This window comes from Tupaia chinensis, unplaced genomic scaffold (genome assembly GCF_000334495.1).
Source record: "Tupaia chinensis unplaced genomic scaffold, TupChi_1.0 Scaffold000168_1, whole genome shotgun sequence".
Classification (NCBI taxonomy): domain Eukaryota; kingdom Metazoa; phylum Chordata; class Mammalia; order Scandentia; family Tupaiidae; genus Tupaia; species Tupaia belangeri.
This window is the reverse complement of record NW_006159643.1, coordinates 1,009,212-1,028,226: the sequence shown is the minus strand read 5'-3', so window position 1 is coordinate 1,028,226 and position 19,015 is coordinate 1,009,212. Positions and strand designations below refer to the sequence as shown.

At 34.6% G+C, this 19,015-nt stretch overlaps 1 protein-coding gene across 7 annotated transcripts in view; it reads right to left on the bottom strand.

The window, feature by feature from the left end:
• Positions 1 to 19,015, bottom strand: part of CNOT2 (CCR4-NOT transcription complex subunit 2) — a 119,116-nt gene that overhangs the window by 19,508 nt on the left and 80,593 nt on the right. For all 7 annotated transcript variants that reach the window (XM_006146175.3, XM_027770922.1, XM_027770919.1 and 4 more), the window contains 4 exons: positions 7,930 to 8,077; positions 7,062 to 7,244; positions 4,016 to 4,095; positions 891 to 1,016 (listed from right to left, as the gene is read on the bottom strand). In XM_006146175.3, the coding sequence (XP_006146237.1) occupies positions 891 to 1,016; positions 4,016 to 4,095; positions 7,062 to 7,244; positions 7,930 to 8,077 (537 nt within the window). The remainder of the gene's footprint in view (positions 1 to 890; positions 1,017 to 4,015; positions 4,096 to 7,061; positions 7,245 to 7,929; positions 8,078 to 19,015) is intronic.

Below are 19,015 nucleotides of genomic sequence, written 5' to 3'. Positions count from 1 at the left end.
TCTAATTTAGAATAACTGATGAACTGAACTTTCCAAAGTCTACTGCTTTGTTATTGGTCTCTATCAGATTTTCCAAAGGAAACAACTATGTTTGGGTAAAAAAGAGTATGGCTATACACTGTCACAGAATTTTCATGTCTAAATTGTTATAATGTTTATGCATATATTTGCCCCCCTTTATTTTTATTTAGCCTCTATTAACCAAGAGACAGTGGAAGGAGTGATGAAGCAGATTGTGAACAAGAGTCTACATAAACTATACATGACCCATGGGCAATAGTTCTTAACAGAGCAATTTTTTATCAGGGACTATTTGCTAGAATCTGCAAATATCTATGTTTGTCGCACTGGGGCATGCAGTTTTTAAAAGAGTACTACTGACACCTAGTAGGTCCAGGCCAGGAATGTTGCTAAATATTCTATATAATAGGATATCCACCCATGCCCACTCTTTACAAATAATTACTTGGCCCAAATATCAACAGTGTGCAAGTTAAGAAACCTTGGCTTAGACAAACATCTTGAACATGTAGCTAGTCATTACTATTCACTGAGACTGTATTCTTTTGAAAAATGTGTACTCAATTAAGGAGAGAAAAGGCAGGACACAAAATAAATCATTTAAGGTGAACCAAGGCAGAAATGCCAAAGAGAATAACTTCTGAATACCAAAACTTCCTTTTGGGTTTCTGGATAGAATTTTCCCATGCATCCTGCTATCATAGTGTTTCTGAGAAAAATAACTTTTCATGTATCAATTTTGACAAAGTTACACTAACTGATTAGAAAACACAAACATATATGCATATACGCATGTATATACATGTGCGTGTGTGTGTGTGTGCACACAATGCAAAGTTTCCACTGGTTATCATTAAAAACTTAATTACCATAAGGAGCTCTTCCAGCCAAGGGGTTTATTAATGGAGTTGGGTTACCACTTCCTTCCCTTCTGTTTCGGTCTGCTAATGCTGGAAAATCTGAAAGGTCCAATCCTGTCACATTTTCACTTCCATCTAAATGAGAAAGAACAGTAGTTACTGATTGCATAAATATTTTATAAGAGATTACAAAAATCAACCATAGTAAAATTTGAAATGACAGTGCCTTGTTCCTAAATATACAGCACTACAGTAGGTCTATTAGGTGCTCCAAAGGTACTAGGTGGATTGAATTCATGTCAAAGAATTTCATGAACATGTAAGAAAAGAAATATGAAATGTACATAATAAAAAAGTCCCAAATCAGGGCCAGCAGATGGCATAGTGGTTAAATGGTACTGGACTCCAACATGGCCAACTATGGTTCGAGTCCTGGACCTGGAGGCTTGCTTTCTTGCTTTTTTCTTTCTCACTCGCTCTCTCTGCTCTTCTCTGGTAAAATTAAAATAAATAAAGTTAAATAAAATAATCCTTTAAAAAAAGGCCCAAATACTAGAGCCTTAAGATAGACAATAAGGAGGAACATGGTATGTTATTTACCCTGAGGAAGATGGCAAGCTAAAATTATAACTTATTTAACCAACAAAAGAGAGACTATCATGATATAACTGCTCTTTTCATTATATCCAGATGAGGATTTTATATAGAATGCTTGGATTGTCAGTATACACATGTGACCATAGCAGTTCAATCTGTACATGGCTGAAGAAGTAAAGTAGAGAGACCAGTAGTTAGCATAATGGCTATGTTGCTGGACTCCCATGTAGTCGACTGTGGTTTGAGTCCTGGACCCGGCGGCTTTAAAACTCACGTTGGGCGCGTGTGCATGTGTGCCCAAAATCTTAGGAGGAGAAGGGATTATGGTGTGATCATTCCCCCCCCGGGGGGTGATTTCTCACTTTCTGTCTCTCTGTCTCTCTCTGGCTGGCGAGCGTACATGCCCTATAGCAAAAACCTCTCCCCGCCCCCAAGTAAAGTAGAAGTCAAAGACTTCTGCCCTATACCCTATTTGTACGTGGGTGTGTGTGGGTGTGTGTGTACTGAAGGTAGGGTGTAATATAAGGAGGAGTAGGTACTCGTATCTGCTAAGTGGATAGGAAACAGGAATATGATATGAAGCCCACAAGTTTATATTACCTATTACACAGTAGGCATTCAATAAATATATATTAAAAAAATAACATTTAGTTTTGTTTATTTAAAAAAAAATCAGTTTGCTTCCTTTAAAAATTAAAATTTAACCGAACTTCTCTACTTTGCATATTTTAGTCATCTCCTAATTTCTTCTCAACTTAGCATTCTTATAACTTTGTATTCTTAATTTTGAAGAACTTAATTTTCTGCCTTGGTTTTAGCTTGCACTATAGCTTTTCTGTAACCTTTGTTTCATTAAGTTTTATAACCATTTTCGATTTTTTGCCTTGTTTTCCAACTAATTTTTATTTTCCTTTAAATTTCATCATAAAAAAATTCAAAAAGCAAATATAATATCAAAAATATTACTTTGTTGATTTTTTAAAAAAAGAGTAGACTATTAACATTCCAAGATAAATTGTAATTTAAAATCATAAGGGTAAAAGATAGATCATTCATACCCATTATTTTAAAACACTGCAGTTTATGAACTTGGAATTAAAAAAATTGTACCAAATAAACAAGATTATGAAATTAAAAATGTATATACTGTTTCAATTTATAAAATAATCTCTTGAATTAATTAATTACAAATTAGTTATAAACTTCAGACACATTAACTTTTAATACACATCTTTAGGTTCTCTAAGAATAATTTTTAAAATGTCATATATTATGAGAAAAAATAGTTGTTAAACCCTCAAAATTTGTATTTTTAAATTAAAAGTTGGAAACATTTTTTCTAATATAAAATATACTTAAAATAAAATTTAAAAATCATCTGTCTACAACTTTAATTCATAACCTAAGATGGCACTGTCAGATACACAGTTACTTTATGTTTCACTTATGAAAATAAAATCTACACTACAAAATGCAGCCAGATTTCAGAGACATTCTAGTAGGGAAAAACTACATTGAAGAGACAATGGGAAATAGTACTTATTTTCACACCTTTAATATAAAACTACCATACACAAATGCTAAAATTTCGAATTTTTCAAATTTTAACTTTGTTTCATCAATCTATGCTACTGAGCATACATTAACATTTGAAAATTAATAGTAGTCCATAGCCACAAATGACATTTTCTTATTAAATCTTCTCTTGTGTATCTTCATATACTCCATTTCACTCATCAGTCTTTCACCTTACACTTCCTTTACATATCTTTCTTTCTCAATAGTCCTTTACGATTTTTTCTCCTATGATCATAACAACATCCTTTACTTCCCTTCTCAGGAAAAGGTCTGAAGGGAAGGGTGAAGAGGGTGAAACCTGAAGCAAAATAGCAACAAAACTTCCTGTTCTCTTCTGTTTCAAGCAGTTGATAAAAGAAACAAAATAAGACTGCAGGAATTTTTTTATTGTCAAAATCAGTATTGGTTTGCCACACAACTTAATTTCAAATTTTGCACATTAATAAAAAAAATTGGTAAGAGTTAAATGCCAAAATTAGTATTATTACAACTACTAAAAAAAAATTAAAGTGTTCTATTAAAGGTTCTCTTCAATTTGGGTCTTTATAGCCAGAATGTTCTAGTACCCACCTTTGCCTCCTTTACCAAAGTTCAGCAAGACATAACTGACACTCAATAAATATTTAGTTTAATTTATAGTTTTCACAGTTACAGGGCTGAGGATCAGAAACGTTCTGAGGCATAAATATAGACAAGGTTTAAGTTTGGGTAATAGGAAAATAATCCCTGATGTTGTAACACAAATTATAATATGATAATACCATACTGAGTGAAAAATTTTATTTAAAATCTCTAAAATGCTCAATAAGTTAGAACCCAGTCCTGTAAATTTCTCACAAAATTTTATCATTTAACATAGTACAAAAGTCCTATTACATTTAAAGATCAGTATGTTGAACTGCTTTATATTTCTGAAAGCTACCATAATTTTATAGGGTACTAGCTCAGAATAAGCTTACCTGTTCCATTAAAAATGTTACTTGATAAGGAGTTATTCATTCCAAATGCCTGATTTCTGTTCATTCCAAATCCAGACATACTGGGTACACAGAAAATAATTTTAGATATACAGTAAGAATACTAACTTTCAGATGAAGAAAAACAAAACTGTATGTTTTTGGTCTTCTTACATAAAGCAACAGTATTTTTCAAAACCAAAACTAATTTTATCTTTCTGGGTTTAATATTTTATTTGAAAACTTCTCTCAAGTTCTTCCATGAACAACTGAGAATCAAAACACCTTCAACAGATTAGTTTAAAAAAAAAAAAATCAAAGAATCAAAGAATTTATTTATATATGTACCTTGAGGAAAGCAGAGATTAAGGGCACTATTTTATGTACTTGGAAAGCCAGTTTACTGGGTACTATCAACACAAAAAGTACCTAACCTCAAAAATATGCAGGTTAGTATAATACTGTTCTTTCTGAGTAATTGTTTTTCTAGCTTTACTACTGTCATTCCTTTTCATAACAGATCTTTTCTGTTAGTGTCTGTATTTTCTAACTAGAATATAAAATCCTTAGGGACTGAGTCCATATCATATTCATCTTTGCCTCCTTTACCAAAGTTCAGCAAGACATAACTGACAATATTTAGTTGACCTGAATTAAATGGTGTTTTTAGTTGAATTCTTTGTCCTAAAACACACCATTCTTATCTAAATTAACTTAAAAGAGAGAAAAATCTTTCTCTAATGAACTCAATTCTGAATTACTGAACAACTGGTATTTTGTAAATAGTTACCAATGCCTCCCTTTTTTGCACAAGCCTAAGCATAGGGGTGGGGGAGATAAGGCTGAACTTAAAGCAAGGCCAATTAATTAAGAATGTCAATAAGGGGGCTGGCAGGTGGCTTGGTGGTTAAGGGCACTGGACTCTCACATGGCCAACTGCGGTTCGAATCCCAGACCTGGTGGCTTTCTCTCTCTCTCTCTCTCATTCACTCTGTCCCTTTCTGGTCAAATTAAAATAAATCAAATACATAAATAAGGTTATGTATTTGACAAAGATTCTAAAAATAAACTACCATCTTTAACGTCAAAAATCTGATAAAAGAAATGTTAGTATATCAATGTCATTAGCAGAGTTAATCTTTTTTTTTTTTTTTTGAGAGGTTTTTGCTATGGGGCGCGTGTGCTCGCCAGACAGAGAGAGACAGACAGAAAGTGATATCATCCCCCAGGGGGGATGGCCACGCTGCAATCCCTTCTCCTCTGTTCTCCTCTTGGGATCTTGGGCACGCACACACACACACACACACACACACACGGAGTGAGTTTTAAGCCACCGGGTCCAGGACGCAAACCGTGGTCAACTACATGGGAGTCCAGCAACATAGCCATTACGCTAACTGCTGGTCCCCAGAGTTAATCTTTTTTGAAGACGGCAGAGTTTTTTGGTTTTTGTCTAAATCTGAAAGTATGGCCAATTTTTGATAAGGTATGTCGCCCGCAGAAGTAAGTCGCCAGCAGGAGTAAGTACTAAGAGATTAAATAAAGTATTTTACAATAAATACCACTTAATCAAAATAGTAGAAATGAGCGGAATTTTAGAGATTCAAGTTACAATGACAACTTATAAGCAAAGTATTTTTAAAAAATAAAATGTAAAAAAATATGGAAAGGCAAAAATTTAAATACATTCAATAAGCAATGCTATGAGAAGAAGGCAGAGATGTGATAAAACTCAAAAAGTAGTATATGGCTAGAAAGGTATCTAGCTTTCTTGATAGCTTGAGAATTTTGATAATCTACAAATTATAACTTTTTTCAAAATTAAAAGGATAGTAAATTTACAGAAGAAATACCCATATATCTAAATGAAAGTAAGAACTGGCACTTATGGAATGAAGATTAAACTAGAAAAATGCTGATAAAATTATTTTAATTCAGATTTTAAAAGTACTGAGTAGAAGAAAGTGACTTGAGTGGGTATGATAACTACTGGGTCATTGGGGAAGTCCTGACACGTTTGTGCATAGAAAAATACACTGTGACTTTCCTGACAACCTAATAGATGTTTTCCTCTATGGTCCCCCATTTAATTATATATATGTGTGTGTGTGCGTGCGCACACACACACACACACACATCCACACACACATCCACACAGAGGCAATTAAGGTTAAAAAATATTTTTATAAGGAAGTTCTGTATTTTTGACATAATTCACATATATAGCACCCAAAAAGCCTAAAAAACCTAACACAAAAGTTCATCATTTTTATTTGAATCTCTGGACATGATACTGTTTAAAAACTCTAGATAGTTTTAAAAAGTCTTTGGTTAGTAAGTTTCCAAAGCACACAACTGAATCTTTGCAGGATGGGACAAAAATCCCCAATCTAAAAGTCTGCAATGCTCCAAAATCCAAGTTTTGGGTGCTGACATGACACCACAAGTGGGAAGTGCCACACTGACTTCAAGTGATGGGCTGCATTCAATACGCTGTAATACAAAAATACTGTATAACACTACGTTCAGGCTATGTGTTTAAGGTGTAAATAAATAATAAAATTTGACTTTAGACTTTGGTCCCATCCCCACACTATCTTGTTATGCACGTACAAATATTCCAAAATCCCAAATCCAACTTTTCTGTTCCCAAACATTTCTAATAAAGGCTACTCGGCCTGTATAACTAAAGCAAGGTGGTAATAGTCATACATGTCTCCAGTCCTATTCATAAGCTTAGAACTCTTACCAGATAAGTGGCCAAGCTTATTTAATAAAGGAAGGACATATGACCGAAAATTTGCCTGATAGCAATCCAAGAACAATCCTTTTCTAACAATACAACCAAAACAAAAAGTTTCGATGCGCTTTCTAAAATGTAACTGATTTGGGGGAAGTAAAAGTTGTGATGTGTAATAGAATCACTGGTAACAAACACATGATGAAACACATTTATGAGAAGCCAAGACTTAAGAAGTGTTGAGTATGAAAAGGCAAATTTGAGGATACTCAAAAAGACAATTATACACAGTATCAATAAACATCTTACCTGTTCACAGTAAAAGGCTGTCGAGAAGGCTGCTGCTTTGGCATACATATTATGCTTGGTGAGCTTCTGTTGGGGCTACCTAAACCTGAACTGCTCATGCTATTTGTCCTGCTAGGAATTCCAATGCCCTGACCAACCTGGGAGTGGTTCATCATATTCCTAGGGTTCATAGGCAAAATACCCCTGAAAAAGAAGTCCATTATACTAAATAAGCTCTCTAAAATCATTCATTCAAATTCTCTATAAATAATCAATTCTAGAATCTCAAATACACTTAGAAATTACATTCCTAGTTTTTAATAATTTCTTATCTAGTTATTCTAGCTTTTTGAAGATTCAAAGCAAATAAAAAGGAGGAAATTATAGAACAATTATAAGATGATATCTACAAGATCTACTAGTGTGACTAAGACATAAAATACAAATATACTTCACATATCCATTTATAATATTTTCATTCCAAGTGTATACCATTCTATCATCTTCACTATAATATGCATAATCTAACCCATGTTTTATTTTACTCTCACTAGAGTGGTAGATGTGTGATGAGAGAGCGATAAGAATTATCTGAGGAGTAATTTTAAATTGCACATTCTCCTTTGAGGAAGAGAGGTGGCTTTTGAAAAAGTTCCTCAGGAGATGATTAACCCTTGACACCCATCCAGGTGACAACCAGTATGCTAGATGTAGGATAAAAACATCTTGTACTATTCTTATCAGTTTAAAATGAAGTAAAATTAAGCATAAGTACTTCTCTCCTCAGTGAAAGGCACTGTACCAGAAAATGAAATAATTTCCTTATTTTAAAAATTAAAACCTTGCTTACTCTATATATAAAGAAACATTTTGGTCCATCAATAAATACCTGCTTGGAGATGGAGGTGTGTGAAGTGACATCGTTGGTACCCCTGTTGTTGGCGTGACGTGGCTCGGTAACTGAGTGCCTTGTGATAAGCTGCGATTTAATTGAGGGGTATTGTTGCTCATCCCCCTCATTGGAAGGCCTAGTGCACCTAATAACAAAATTCAGAAGGAAATTCATCGCCATGAGGAATGAAATTGTTATCCATCTTCTGGAGTTGGTAACTAAAAACATTTAAATGACCTAATGTAATATGCAAACTTTATGTGGATATTTTCAATTTTACTCCAAATGGATTGTGATTTTTCACAAAAATATCTTCTAGTCTGAAATTTAAGATAATGAATGGATATTACATCATATTCCTCTTTTTTCATGTGTATATTTTATATATATTAAAAAACTATGTCTCTCAGTAATTTTAACAAGATGTTACAATATTACTAATGGATACTACTTCAAATTTCTTAAAGACGTGTTTGTATATGCCTTTAAGAAATTTTGCAATCTTGTGTGCTTTTATGTTTAAGACACAACTGATGTACACAGAAAAACATTTAATTCACTTTCCTGAAGTAGCTTTTCATTTTTGTATGATCCTTTTAAAATGCATTTTTAAAAAGTCTCATTATTTTTAGGTATTTCTCAACATTACAATTTTTTATGAACTTCACATAAAACGCCAGTGATTGTTAAAATAATTCAACCTAATATAGCAGTAAGATTAAAAAAATTTAACATTTTAATAAGTTTTTAAAGTATAATGACCCTGTATGTATCTAATATTAGTCAGATACAGGGACAGACATATTCCAATACTAAGACTACTAAGGATTTACTACTCAGACACAAAACATAAAAGTGTAACCAATTTGAATAAACTTATTTAAAAATTATGACATACCTAACTTTTATTGAGATTATATGAAATATAAATTATTTTCTTAGTGATCTAGAATTATTATCGTAGATAACTACTGTCCTATATGTTTATTTATTTTTCTTTTTCATCTTTCAAAATTAGAATATATGGTTGTCACTTAGGCTATCATCTTAGCTATCCATGAATGGACTTTTGCCTCCTCTCCTCCAACTTTCTGATTTACTCTTTTTTTTTTTTTATTTGTGGCCTTCTAAGGAATGGCACATTCAACCCAACTTAATCTCTACTAGGGGTTAAATAAAAGTGGTAAGATAGAGTGAGGGCCAATCAGTAAGACTTACTTTAGTGGTAAGAATATAAAATGACCCCTCCCTACCCTTTGATCTAATTTTAGGACCAGAAATTTCAAAGACCTGAAGATTTTGAAACCATGATCTCCAAATAAATGGAGTATTCTATGATGCCATAAATATTTTCTTTAAATTCTTTACAAGATTTGTCTTTTGGCATAATAATGTATCACTTTCTAATCTAGGAGTAACAGTATCACTAAGATTTCAAAATATATCTTGAATTTGGTAGAACTTTTTTTGTAGCCTTACTTTGTTCTAACTAAATGGTGTCAAGGAATCAAATTCAATACAGCTAATACAGACTACGTATGCTCTTTTCACTCAAATTCCGTGAAGACCAGAGTTTAGCTCTGCATTATTTAAGATACTTGAAGGGGACTGGGCTGGATTATGTTGCTTTAGTCATTACATGCATGTCTAGTCACTATATTTTTGGGGACCATGAAAATGCCACTATCTGAGGCTAATTTCACTGAATTTAGAACAAAATAGAACAAGAAACCAATAAGTCTTTTCTCTCCCTCATGCACACCGTTTGTTTTTTTTTTTTTTTTGAGAGGTTTTCGTTATAGGGCGCGTGCGCTCGCCAGACAGACAGAGACATAGAGACAGAAAGCGAGAAATCACTCCCCAGAGGGGATGGTCACGCCGCAATCCCTCTCCTTCATTCTCCTCTTGGGATCTTGGGCACGCACACACACGCGCCCAGCATGAGTTTTAAGCCACCGGGGTTTGGGACGTGAACCGCAGTCGACTACTTGGGAGTCCAGTGACATAGCCATTACGCTAACTGCTGGTTCCCATGCACATCGTTTTTTAATCTAGGACCTCTAGGTGATCCAAAATGTTTCCCACATCATTATTCAACATTTACTGAGTGCCTATCATGTGACAAGCACTGCAGTAGCTGCTGGAGGTACAACAGTGAACAAGACAAAAGAGACTCCCAGGTAGGAAGCTTACATTCTACTCCCCATATAATGCTGTCCTAAAGTCAGCTATAGTTGCAAATTTCCCACAGGAATGTGTTTTCTATTGTCACTGATCACTAAGATAGAGAGTACAATTAAAGAGCCAGAAGGGTTCTTAAAGATCACCTGCCCAATGTTCACATTTTACAGATAAGAAATTGAGTCTTAGATAACTGATCTCTCCGAAGTGAAACAAAGAACCAAGTGTAGAATTCATATCTTTTAACTTCAATCGTTCTCTGATGACAGCACTATGGGAGTCCAATCCAATTGTCCATTAGCACCCTTGTGAGTGCCTACTGAATTAGAACATTTCTCATCTATTTTTTTCACCTGTTTTCCCCTCTTTTCAATGTTCCTCCCTTCAAACATTTTTTTCTGTATCTCTTAATTTTGTCTCTTCATTTTCTTTGTGTTTCTCTCATCTTTGTACTTGTCAGTTTTACCCACTCTACACATTCATTACTATAAACAAACATATGCTTTACAAAATACAATAAATACCCTGTCGGCCCCTTTTTAAAAACGGATAAGCCCGGGACCAGCGGTTAGTGTAATGGCTATGCTGTTGGACTCCCATGTAGTCGACTGCAGTTTGAGTCCCGGACCTAGTGGCTTAAACTCACGCCAGGCGCGCGTGTGTGTGTTTGCCCAAGATCCCGAGAAGAGAACGGAGGAGAAGGGACTGCAGCGTGGCCATCCCCCCTAGGGGGTGATTTCTCGCTTTCTGTCTCTCTGTCTCCATCTATCTGGCGAGCACACGCGCCCTATAGCAAAAACCTCTTAAAAAAAAAAAAAAAGTATGACAAGATGTGCCAACCTTTACTCAATCTTTTGTAAAGAAAAACAATATTAATAACAAGCTATAGAAATTTCAATCATAGTAACCAAATCTATGAATACTCATACTTAAATAAAACCCTCTGAAATATTTACTAAGGAGAGGGGAAGATATTCCTAATGCATGCAAGAACGTTTAAAGCATCCCCTTTTCCATTCCTAAAATAATCAGCTTTCCCTAGAAACTCACTGTCATGCCCTCACTTAAAAAGAACAGCCCTAATTGGTGCATTATACATCAATGTTTTCTCATCTCCAACCTGTCCTGCACTTGACTAATTAACTTCCCCTATAAAATTATTTTGTTATGCAATTTCCTTCATTAAATTAAAAGAATTTTAGGGACTGAAAAGACCAGAGATCATTCAACCACGTTAGAGATGAAAACTCATACCAGGCATTAAGCAATTTCCCCATAATCAGAAGTAAAAAAGATAATGATCATATTCCTTGACTCCTATTTCAATGCCATTTTGCAAGCAATACTGGCTTCAACCTTTTATAGTAATTGCTACCTTTTTCTTTCCTTTTCTTTTTTTTGGGGGGGAGAGGTTTTTGCTATAGGGCGTGTACCAGCAAGAGAGAAACAGAGAGACAGAAAGCAAGAAATCACCCCAGGGATGGCCACGCAGCAATCCTAGCAAAAACCTCTTAAAAAAAAAAAAAAAGTATGACAAGATGTGCCAACCTTTACTCAATCTTTTGTAAAGAAAAACAATATTAATAACAAGCTATAGAAATTTCAATCATAGTAACCAAATCTATGAATACTCATACTTAAATAAAACCCTCTGAAATATTTACTAAGGAGAGGGGAAGATATTCCTAATGCATGCAAGAACGTTTAAAGCATCCCCTTTTCCATTCCTAAAATAATCAGCTTTCCCTAGAAACTCACTGTCATGCCCTCACTTAAAAAGAACAGCCCTAATTGGTGCATTATACATCAATGTTTTCTCATCTCCAACCTGTCCTGCACTTGACTAATTAACTTCCCCTATAAAATTATTTTGTTATGCAATTTCCTTCATTAAATTAAAAGAATTTTAGGGACTGAAAAGACCAGAGATCATTCAACCACGTTAGAGATGAAAACTCATACCAGGCATTAAGCAATTTCCCCATAATCAGAAGTAAAAAAGATAATGATCATATTCCTTGACTCCTATTTCAATGCCATTTTGCAAGCAATACTGGCTTCAACCTTTTATAGTAATTGCTACCTTTTTCTTTCCTTTTCTTTTTTTTGGGGGGGAGAGGTTTTTGCTATAGGGCGTGTACCAGCAAGAGAGAAAGAGAGACAGAAAACAAGAAATCACCCCACAGGGATGGCCACGCAGCAATCCCTTCTCCTCCATTCTCCTCTTGGGATCTTGGGCACGTATGCACACGCGCCCGGTGTGAGTTTAAGCCACCGGGTCCAGGACTCGAATCGAAGTTGACAACATGGAAGTCCAACGACATAGCCGTTTCGCTAATTGCTGGTCCCGGTAGTTGCTATTTTTTACATCACCCAGGGAATTTTAAGTCTGGGTTCCATCTCCAGAAACTGATTTAGTCTGAGTCTGTGCAAGTCACGGTATTTAAAAAACTCGCTGGTATTTCTAGGTGTGTAGCATATAGTGTTGAACACAATAGCAGCTTAGTCTTTGAAATTCTTTTGAGGACCCAAAAGACATTTTTCTAACCTTAACTGATACTGTATTTTTTTATATACTACATATTTGATTCATAGTCTTCTTTGTTCTTTTCTTATTCCCCTCTTCAAATCTGCTTCTGTACCTTTAGATTCATCATTTTCCCCACTGCATATATTAATACTTTCCCTTCTCTATTCTACAGACATATAAAAAAGAATAGTTAAATGTTGAGCCAGCAGGTGGTGTGGTGGTTAAGGTGCTGGATTCCACGTGGTCAATTCTCTGGTTCAAGTCCCTGTGGCTTGAAAAACATGTGCAAGGTGGCCCAAAATCCAGAGAAGAGAATGGAGAAGGGACTGTGAGTGTGTCCATCCATTCCCCCCTGTAAGGCGATTTCCCACCTTCCCTCTGTTTGTCTCTTTCCAATAAGTACAAACACCCTATGGCAAAAATCTTTTTAAAAAGTGTTATGAACAGTGTTTTCATGCAGCATATATAGTGTATTTGTGCACGTGTTGTAAGACCACTAACTCTGATTTAGGAATAGAGTGGGTCTGGGATCAGAAAAGGTTTCCTGGAAGTAACAGTACTCATTTTTGAATTAAATAATGAAAGAGATTTAGTTACGTTTTTGGTGGTGATAGTAGTGGGGCATCAAGTGAGTGCAGATGTTAACAGTTCAGTGTGCGAGAATGGCAAGACATGAAAATGAAGACAGGCTATATAGCTGGAGGGGGAATGAGCTTGTCTTCAACAGATGCTAAGGATGTATTAAACAAGAACCATGGGTGGAACTAACTGGCTTCAACATCTCCAACTATGATAAGTCACTACTATGTTAGAACCAGCTGAGAATCCCAGATACCTCTGACTGGATCTTTACAGGAGTTCCACAGGATCTTTAGATATGGAACAGCCGTGGGCATTTCCTAAGTATATTCTGTGCTCTGTCTCAACCTAAATGTCGACTACAGATTTAATGGCACCTATTCACAAAGTAATGCAGGTAAAATCAAGCCTTAGAAATCATCTTGATCCCTCTCTTTCACATATCCCATCGTCCTATCAGCTCCATCTCTGAAATACCCCATATTTGATCATTTCTCAACATCTCCACCAGTTCAAGTTATTAAATAATTCACTTGTTCTCTGCAAGTTTTTGTTTTTTTTTCTCCATTAAATCAAAATAGGAACTTTGTTATTTGCAATATTGTTACATTCTGAAATAATATCTCACTCATGGTAAGCACTCAATAAATGGAAGAAAAATAAATCCTATCATAAGGTCTTATTTCAAGAAAACCCTGCCATCCCTAGATTTAACTCTTTTAACTTTTACTATGTGCCAATGGTCCTCTAAGTTTAAGACATTCAATAAGTAATATAAAATTTTCAGGTTTCAGAAAAACTGTTGTTCAACTTGTATTCAATAGATACTTATACAAAATAATGTAAGCCTGATTCTACTCTAAATTATCTGTATAACATCGGGCAATTTCCTTAACCTCTCGTGGAGTTGTCTTGAATTAAATGAATTAATTCATGCAAAGTTTTTGGCATTTAACATATAGTAAATAATACTTCATAAGTATTAGCTCCTCCCCCCCCCTTGTTTAGTTAAATATGCCTATAGAAAGAAAGCCAACAAGTGGTCCTAAAAATGAAGAAAAAAATGAGACAGTCTCTTGGCTCAGCTTAGTGGCGCAATCAGTACTGATCTGGACTGCAGTGCTGAAAGCCACACTGCCAAAACCGATTCAGATTCCTGAGTCAGACTGTTAACGCTTTGAGCACACGTGTTCAGGTTCAAGATCTTGAGAAGCTGGAGGCTAGAGAAGAACTGCTGATTCAGACTCTGCCGGCGGTTCTTTTCTTTTTTTTCTCCCTTTTCCATTTGCGCTTGTATGATAACGAATAAAACAAACTTTTTAAAAAAGAGATAGTCTAATGAAGTAACCAGAAAACAGATGTTTTATGAGGGAAAACTTCATGCTATAGCTGTGTTCTTGAACTGAGCGAGTAGGAAAGATCTTGAGATACAGCTCACAGAAATGTGAAGACTATATACATCTTGGGTGAAACCAGTGATCAGCCTAACAGTTTCCCTTACCTTGACAAGGTAGACCATTCCCAAATCTATCCTCATGCTTTGGATGTTGTTCCCACTGCTAAGACAACTTTAATCATAGTTTCTTTAAGATCAATCTCAAATATGACCTCATCTGTAATTCCTTTCCTGATTACCTAAAAGAGGTGATTATTCCTGCCTTAGAAATATCCAGAAAACTTCAAACTTATTACTCTTCCTAGAAGTAAAATTATCTGTACATTTATCCAACTAGATTATATGTAGGGACCATAACCTTGCTCACCATGCATTTAACAAACATCTGAGTGCTTGTCATATATGAAGTATCAAGAATACAAAAACAATAAAGATACCCAATAAATGCAGTAGCCCTTAACAGTCTGTACAGAAATGGCATAAAAAAGAATGACCTCTTCTATCGCATGTCTGCAATATCTAGTATGACGCTCTATGTATTGTTGGCACTCAGTAAATATCTGTCAAACTCAATTCCCACCTCCTTGTTAAAGCTTTCCTGTACCACAGTAGCTTATTGTGCTTTCCTCCCCAAACCTTGAAACTCCGTACATATAAAACTCGGTACATATGATTTGATACATAATATCTTTTAACCTAAGTATTCCTTATCATAGACTATTGCTTAATATTTCACAGGTAAATGTGTAATATTTACACATGTGTTTTACAAGTAAGTATGTACCTCGCCCCCAACAATAGCACATGCTTCTCAAGAGCAAGACCTCTCAGAGCACTAAGTATCTGTTAAATGGTTCTACACTTCCCAAAGCAACTAAAATGTGTCATTTGTCTATTTACACTGTCAGTGGCATCATTGTGAATTTTCCTATCTGAGCCCTGGTTTTTCACTAAGCAAATAACCTTCACATAGGCGTCCTTAAAACAGAAGGCCAAAGGGTTGTCTGCTACAAGCATGACAATATGCTATTGTTCTCAAAAGGAACATTTATACCCCACATTTATTTTCTCTCTTAATTAGAGCCTGGGGTCCGCTGGGAATTCAGATACAACTGTATATAATGGACTCATCTAAACAGACAGTTTAAGCTATGTGTCTAAAAGGTAATATACACATAGGCAACAGTATACTTAGTGATCTACTACCCCTTGCCCCCAAATCCTACAAAGCTCTACATTCTGTTGGTAAAAAAGTCATTCCAATTATATTACCACTTAATTTCAATGTACTGAATATCCAGGAGAAATTAGTTCCTGGTTCTCTATTCATTCCAACCTAGAATAGTTTTAGGGAGCCCAAGGGGCTTTAAACCTATAAGGTATACCTAAGATCTCATGCACACACTCAAAGACAAGTAGAGAAAACATGCAATTCAAATACAAGAGTATGTCTGCTGGTTCCTATAGTTACCATTTCTTACAAAGGATTCACATGAACTCCTGGATAAAAAGTAACTGACATAATGTAGATACTATCATACTATATTAAAACTTCGATCATACAAGCCTCTAGTACAATATTTTCTGGGTACTTCCTACACTATTTGATCACTTCTACCCAATCTGGCAAAATGTAAGCTCAAGCAGTTTTATATCCATTTCAGAAGTCTATTCTTTGTTTAGTCTCAGTGAATCTTAGTACTGGAAAGGGTACTACTCTTTTACTTCTACTTCATACACATCTAACCTTTCCAACCACTGAGAACACAAAACAAGTCAGCCATGGTGGCACAGTTGTAATGTGATGCTCCTTGACACTGAACCCATATGGGAAGGTCCCAGGTTCATGCCTCATGCTTGCCCTTTGTACTCCAGGAGCACAAACTCATGATCCTGCCCAGCTGTGGCTGGGGGTGGGATTACAGCATGAAGACCTTGTTGGGGGGTGCCTATCACTCTCTATCTCCTTCTTCCACAGAAGATTTTATTAAATAAACAAACAAAAAAACCACACAAAGATAGAAGATCTCACATTTTAATTGCATAAATTTTTACTGAACTCTACCAATATGAGTATAGAGTACAGAATAATGTACTAAATGCACCGGGAGAAAAAAGAACTTTTAAGTTTTATCAATTCAAACTAATGAACTGATCATTTCCACCAGAAATAGTATTTTATGGGTAGAAGCTTTATGTGATAGCTGTGCAACTACAATAGGCAATTATAGTAAGTTGCCATAAGAATAACATCTCTAATCTACTTACATTTACTAATTTCTTATCTCTCCATCCTTCATTAAAGTCAGTGTCTCAGATTTATTCTGACAAACTATCGAAATCTTGACCCTCAAATCCCACATGGTAGCTCATGGTCTCTCCCTGAGAAGGTGTATGTTCAGACTACCTACCAGCTAAATGACCTATCTGGACCTATGAAGTCTCTCCTAATAGACACTAATAAGTAGGCTCTTTGTCCATCGATTACAGCTTTTAGATCTGTATCTTGGGAAAAAAAACTGCATCCTGACATTTCAGCTTCTGTTGATGTAAGTTTCAATTTTTCTGTAGTCTAATAACTAAAATGTCAGTTTAAAAAAGTAGACTATACATTCAAAATGTTTCACTAATATTACATAAATATAGTTCTCTGAACTCCCATCAGGAAATGTTTATAGTATATGGCTTCTAAATAAACTAGTAAAAATCTTAAAAGAATTTTTCTAATAAAAATAAATTAGTTCATTTATTAATCTTTGTATATTCTTATACACAATGATTTACACAAATTAAGAAGTCAATAAATGACTGATACTGATCATATCTTTCAAACTTTACCATCTTGTTTCTTAGCCCAATTATAATTTGACATTTGCAGATTAAAAAATTAGACCAGATTTTTTAAAGTCCAGAAAGTTAATTATAATCACAGCCATTCTCCTTTACAGAACCTTAGTTTCCTAAATATAATTTTCTCCTCCATGCCCTATCTCCTTTCTGTAATAAACTGTGGGCTTTAAAGAGATAACAAAATAAGCTCTTTGCAGTCACTCCATAGAAACAAAACAGATTTAAAATAGCTATATTTTAAAGGATGAATGTCTAAAACACAGGGTAAGCAAAACAAGTTACTACCTGATAATTTTTTCTCAACAACTTGGACAAACATTTGTGGATATATAAGTAATCTCTCTCTAATCTACTTACATTTACTAATTTCTTATCTCTCCATCCTTCATTAAAGTCAGTGTCTCAGATTTATTCTGACAAACTATCGAAATCTTGACCCTCAAATCCCACATGGTAGCTCATGGTCTCTCCCTGAGAAGGTGTATGTTCAGACTACCTACCAGCTAAATGACCTATCTGGACCTATGAAGTCTCTCCTAATAGACACTAATAAGTAGGCTCTTTGTCCATCGATTACAGCTTTTAGATCTGTATCTTGGGAAAAAAAACTGCATCCTGACATTTCAGCTTCTGTTGATGTAAGTTTCAATTTTTCTGTAGTCTAATAACTAAAATGTCAGTTTAAAAAAGTAGACTATACATTCAAAATGTTTCACTAATATTACATAAATATAGTTCTCTGAACTCCCATCAGGAAATGTTTATAGTATATGGCTTCTAAATAAACTAGTAAAAATCTTAAAAGAATTTTTCTAATAAAAATAAATTAGTTCATTTATTAATCTTTGTATATTCTTATACACAATGATTTACACAAATTAAGAAGTCAATAAATGACTGATACTGATCATATCTTTCAAACTTTACCATCCTGTGTCTTAGCCCAATTATAATTTGACATTTGCAGATTAAAAAATTAGACCAGATTTTTTAAAGTCCAGAAAGTTAATTATAATCACAGCCATTCTCCTTTACAGAACCTTAGTTTCCTAAATATAATTTTCTCCTCCATGCCCTATCTCCTTTCTGTAATAAACTGTGGGCTTTAAAGAGATAACAAAATAAGCTCTTTGCAGTCACTCCATAGAAACAAAACAGATTTAAAATAGCTATATTTTAAAGGATGAATGTCTAAAACACAGGGTAAGCAAAACAAGTTACTACCTGATAATTTTTTCTCAACAACTTGGACAAACATTTGTGGATATATAAGTAATCTCTCTCTTTTTTTTTTAGGTAATTGAAACTTTTAAAATATGTTTTTCTGCATGGTTAGAGAAAATTTACTAATGAATATAAGAAATTGGTAAACTTTACTTACTAATTCTGTATGAATAAAATTGTATTCCATAGCAGAAGAAAGTTATCAATAAATTTAAAGTAAGTTTTATTCTCTCACTAAACTACAAAATCAATTTGAAGGGTAAATTGGTATGACAAACTATTCTGGTAACTATCGAAACTTTGCTTTTCATTATACTGGGGAA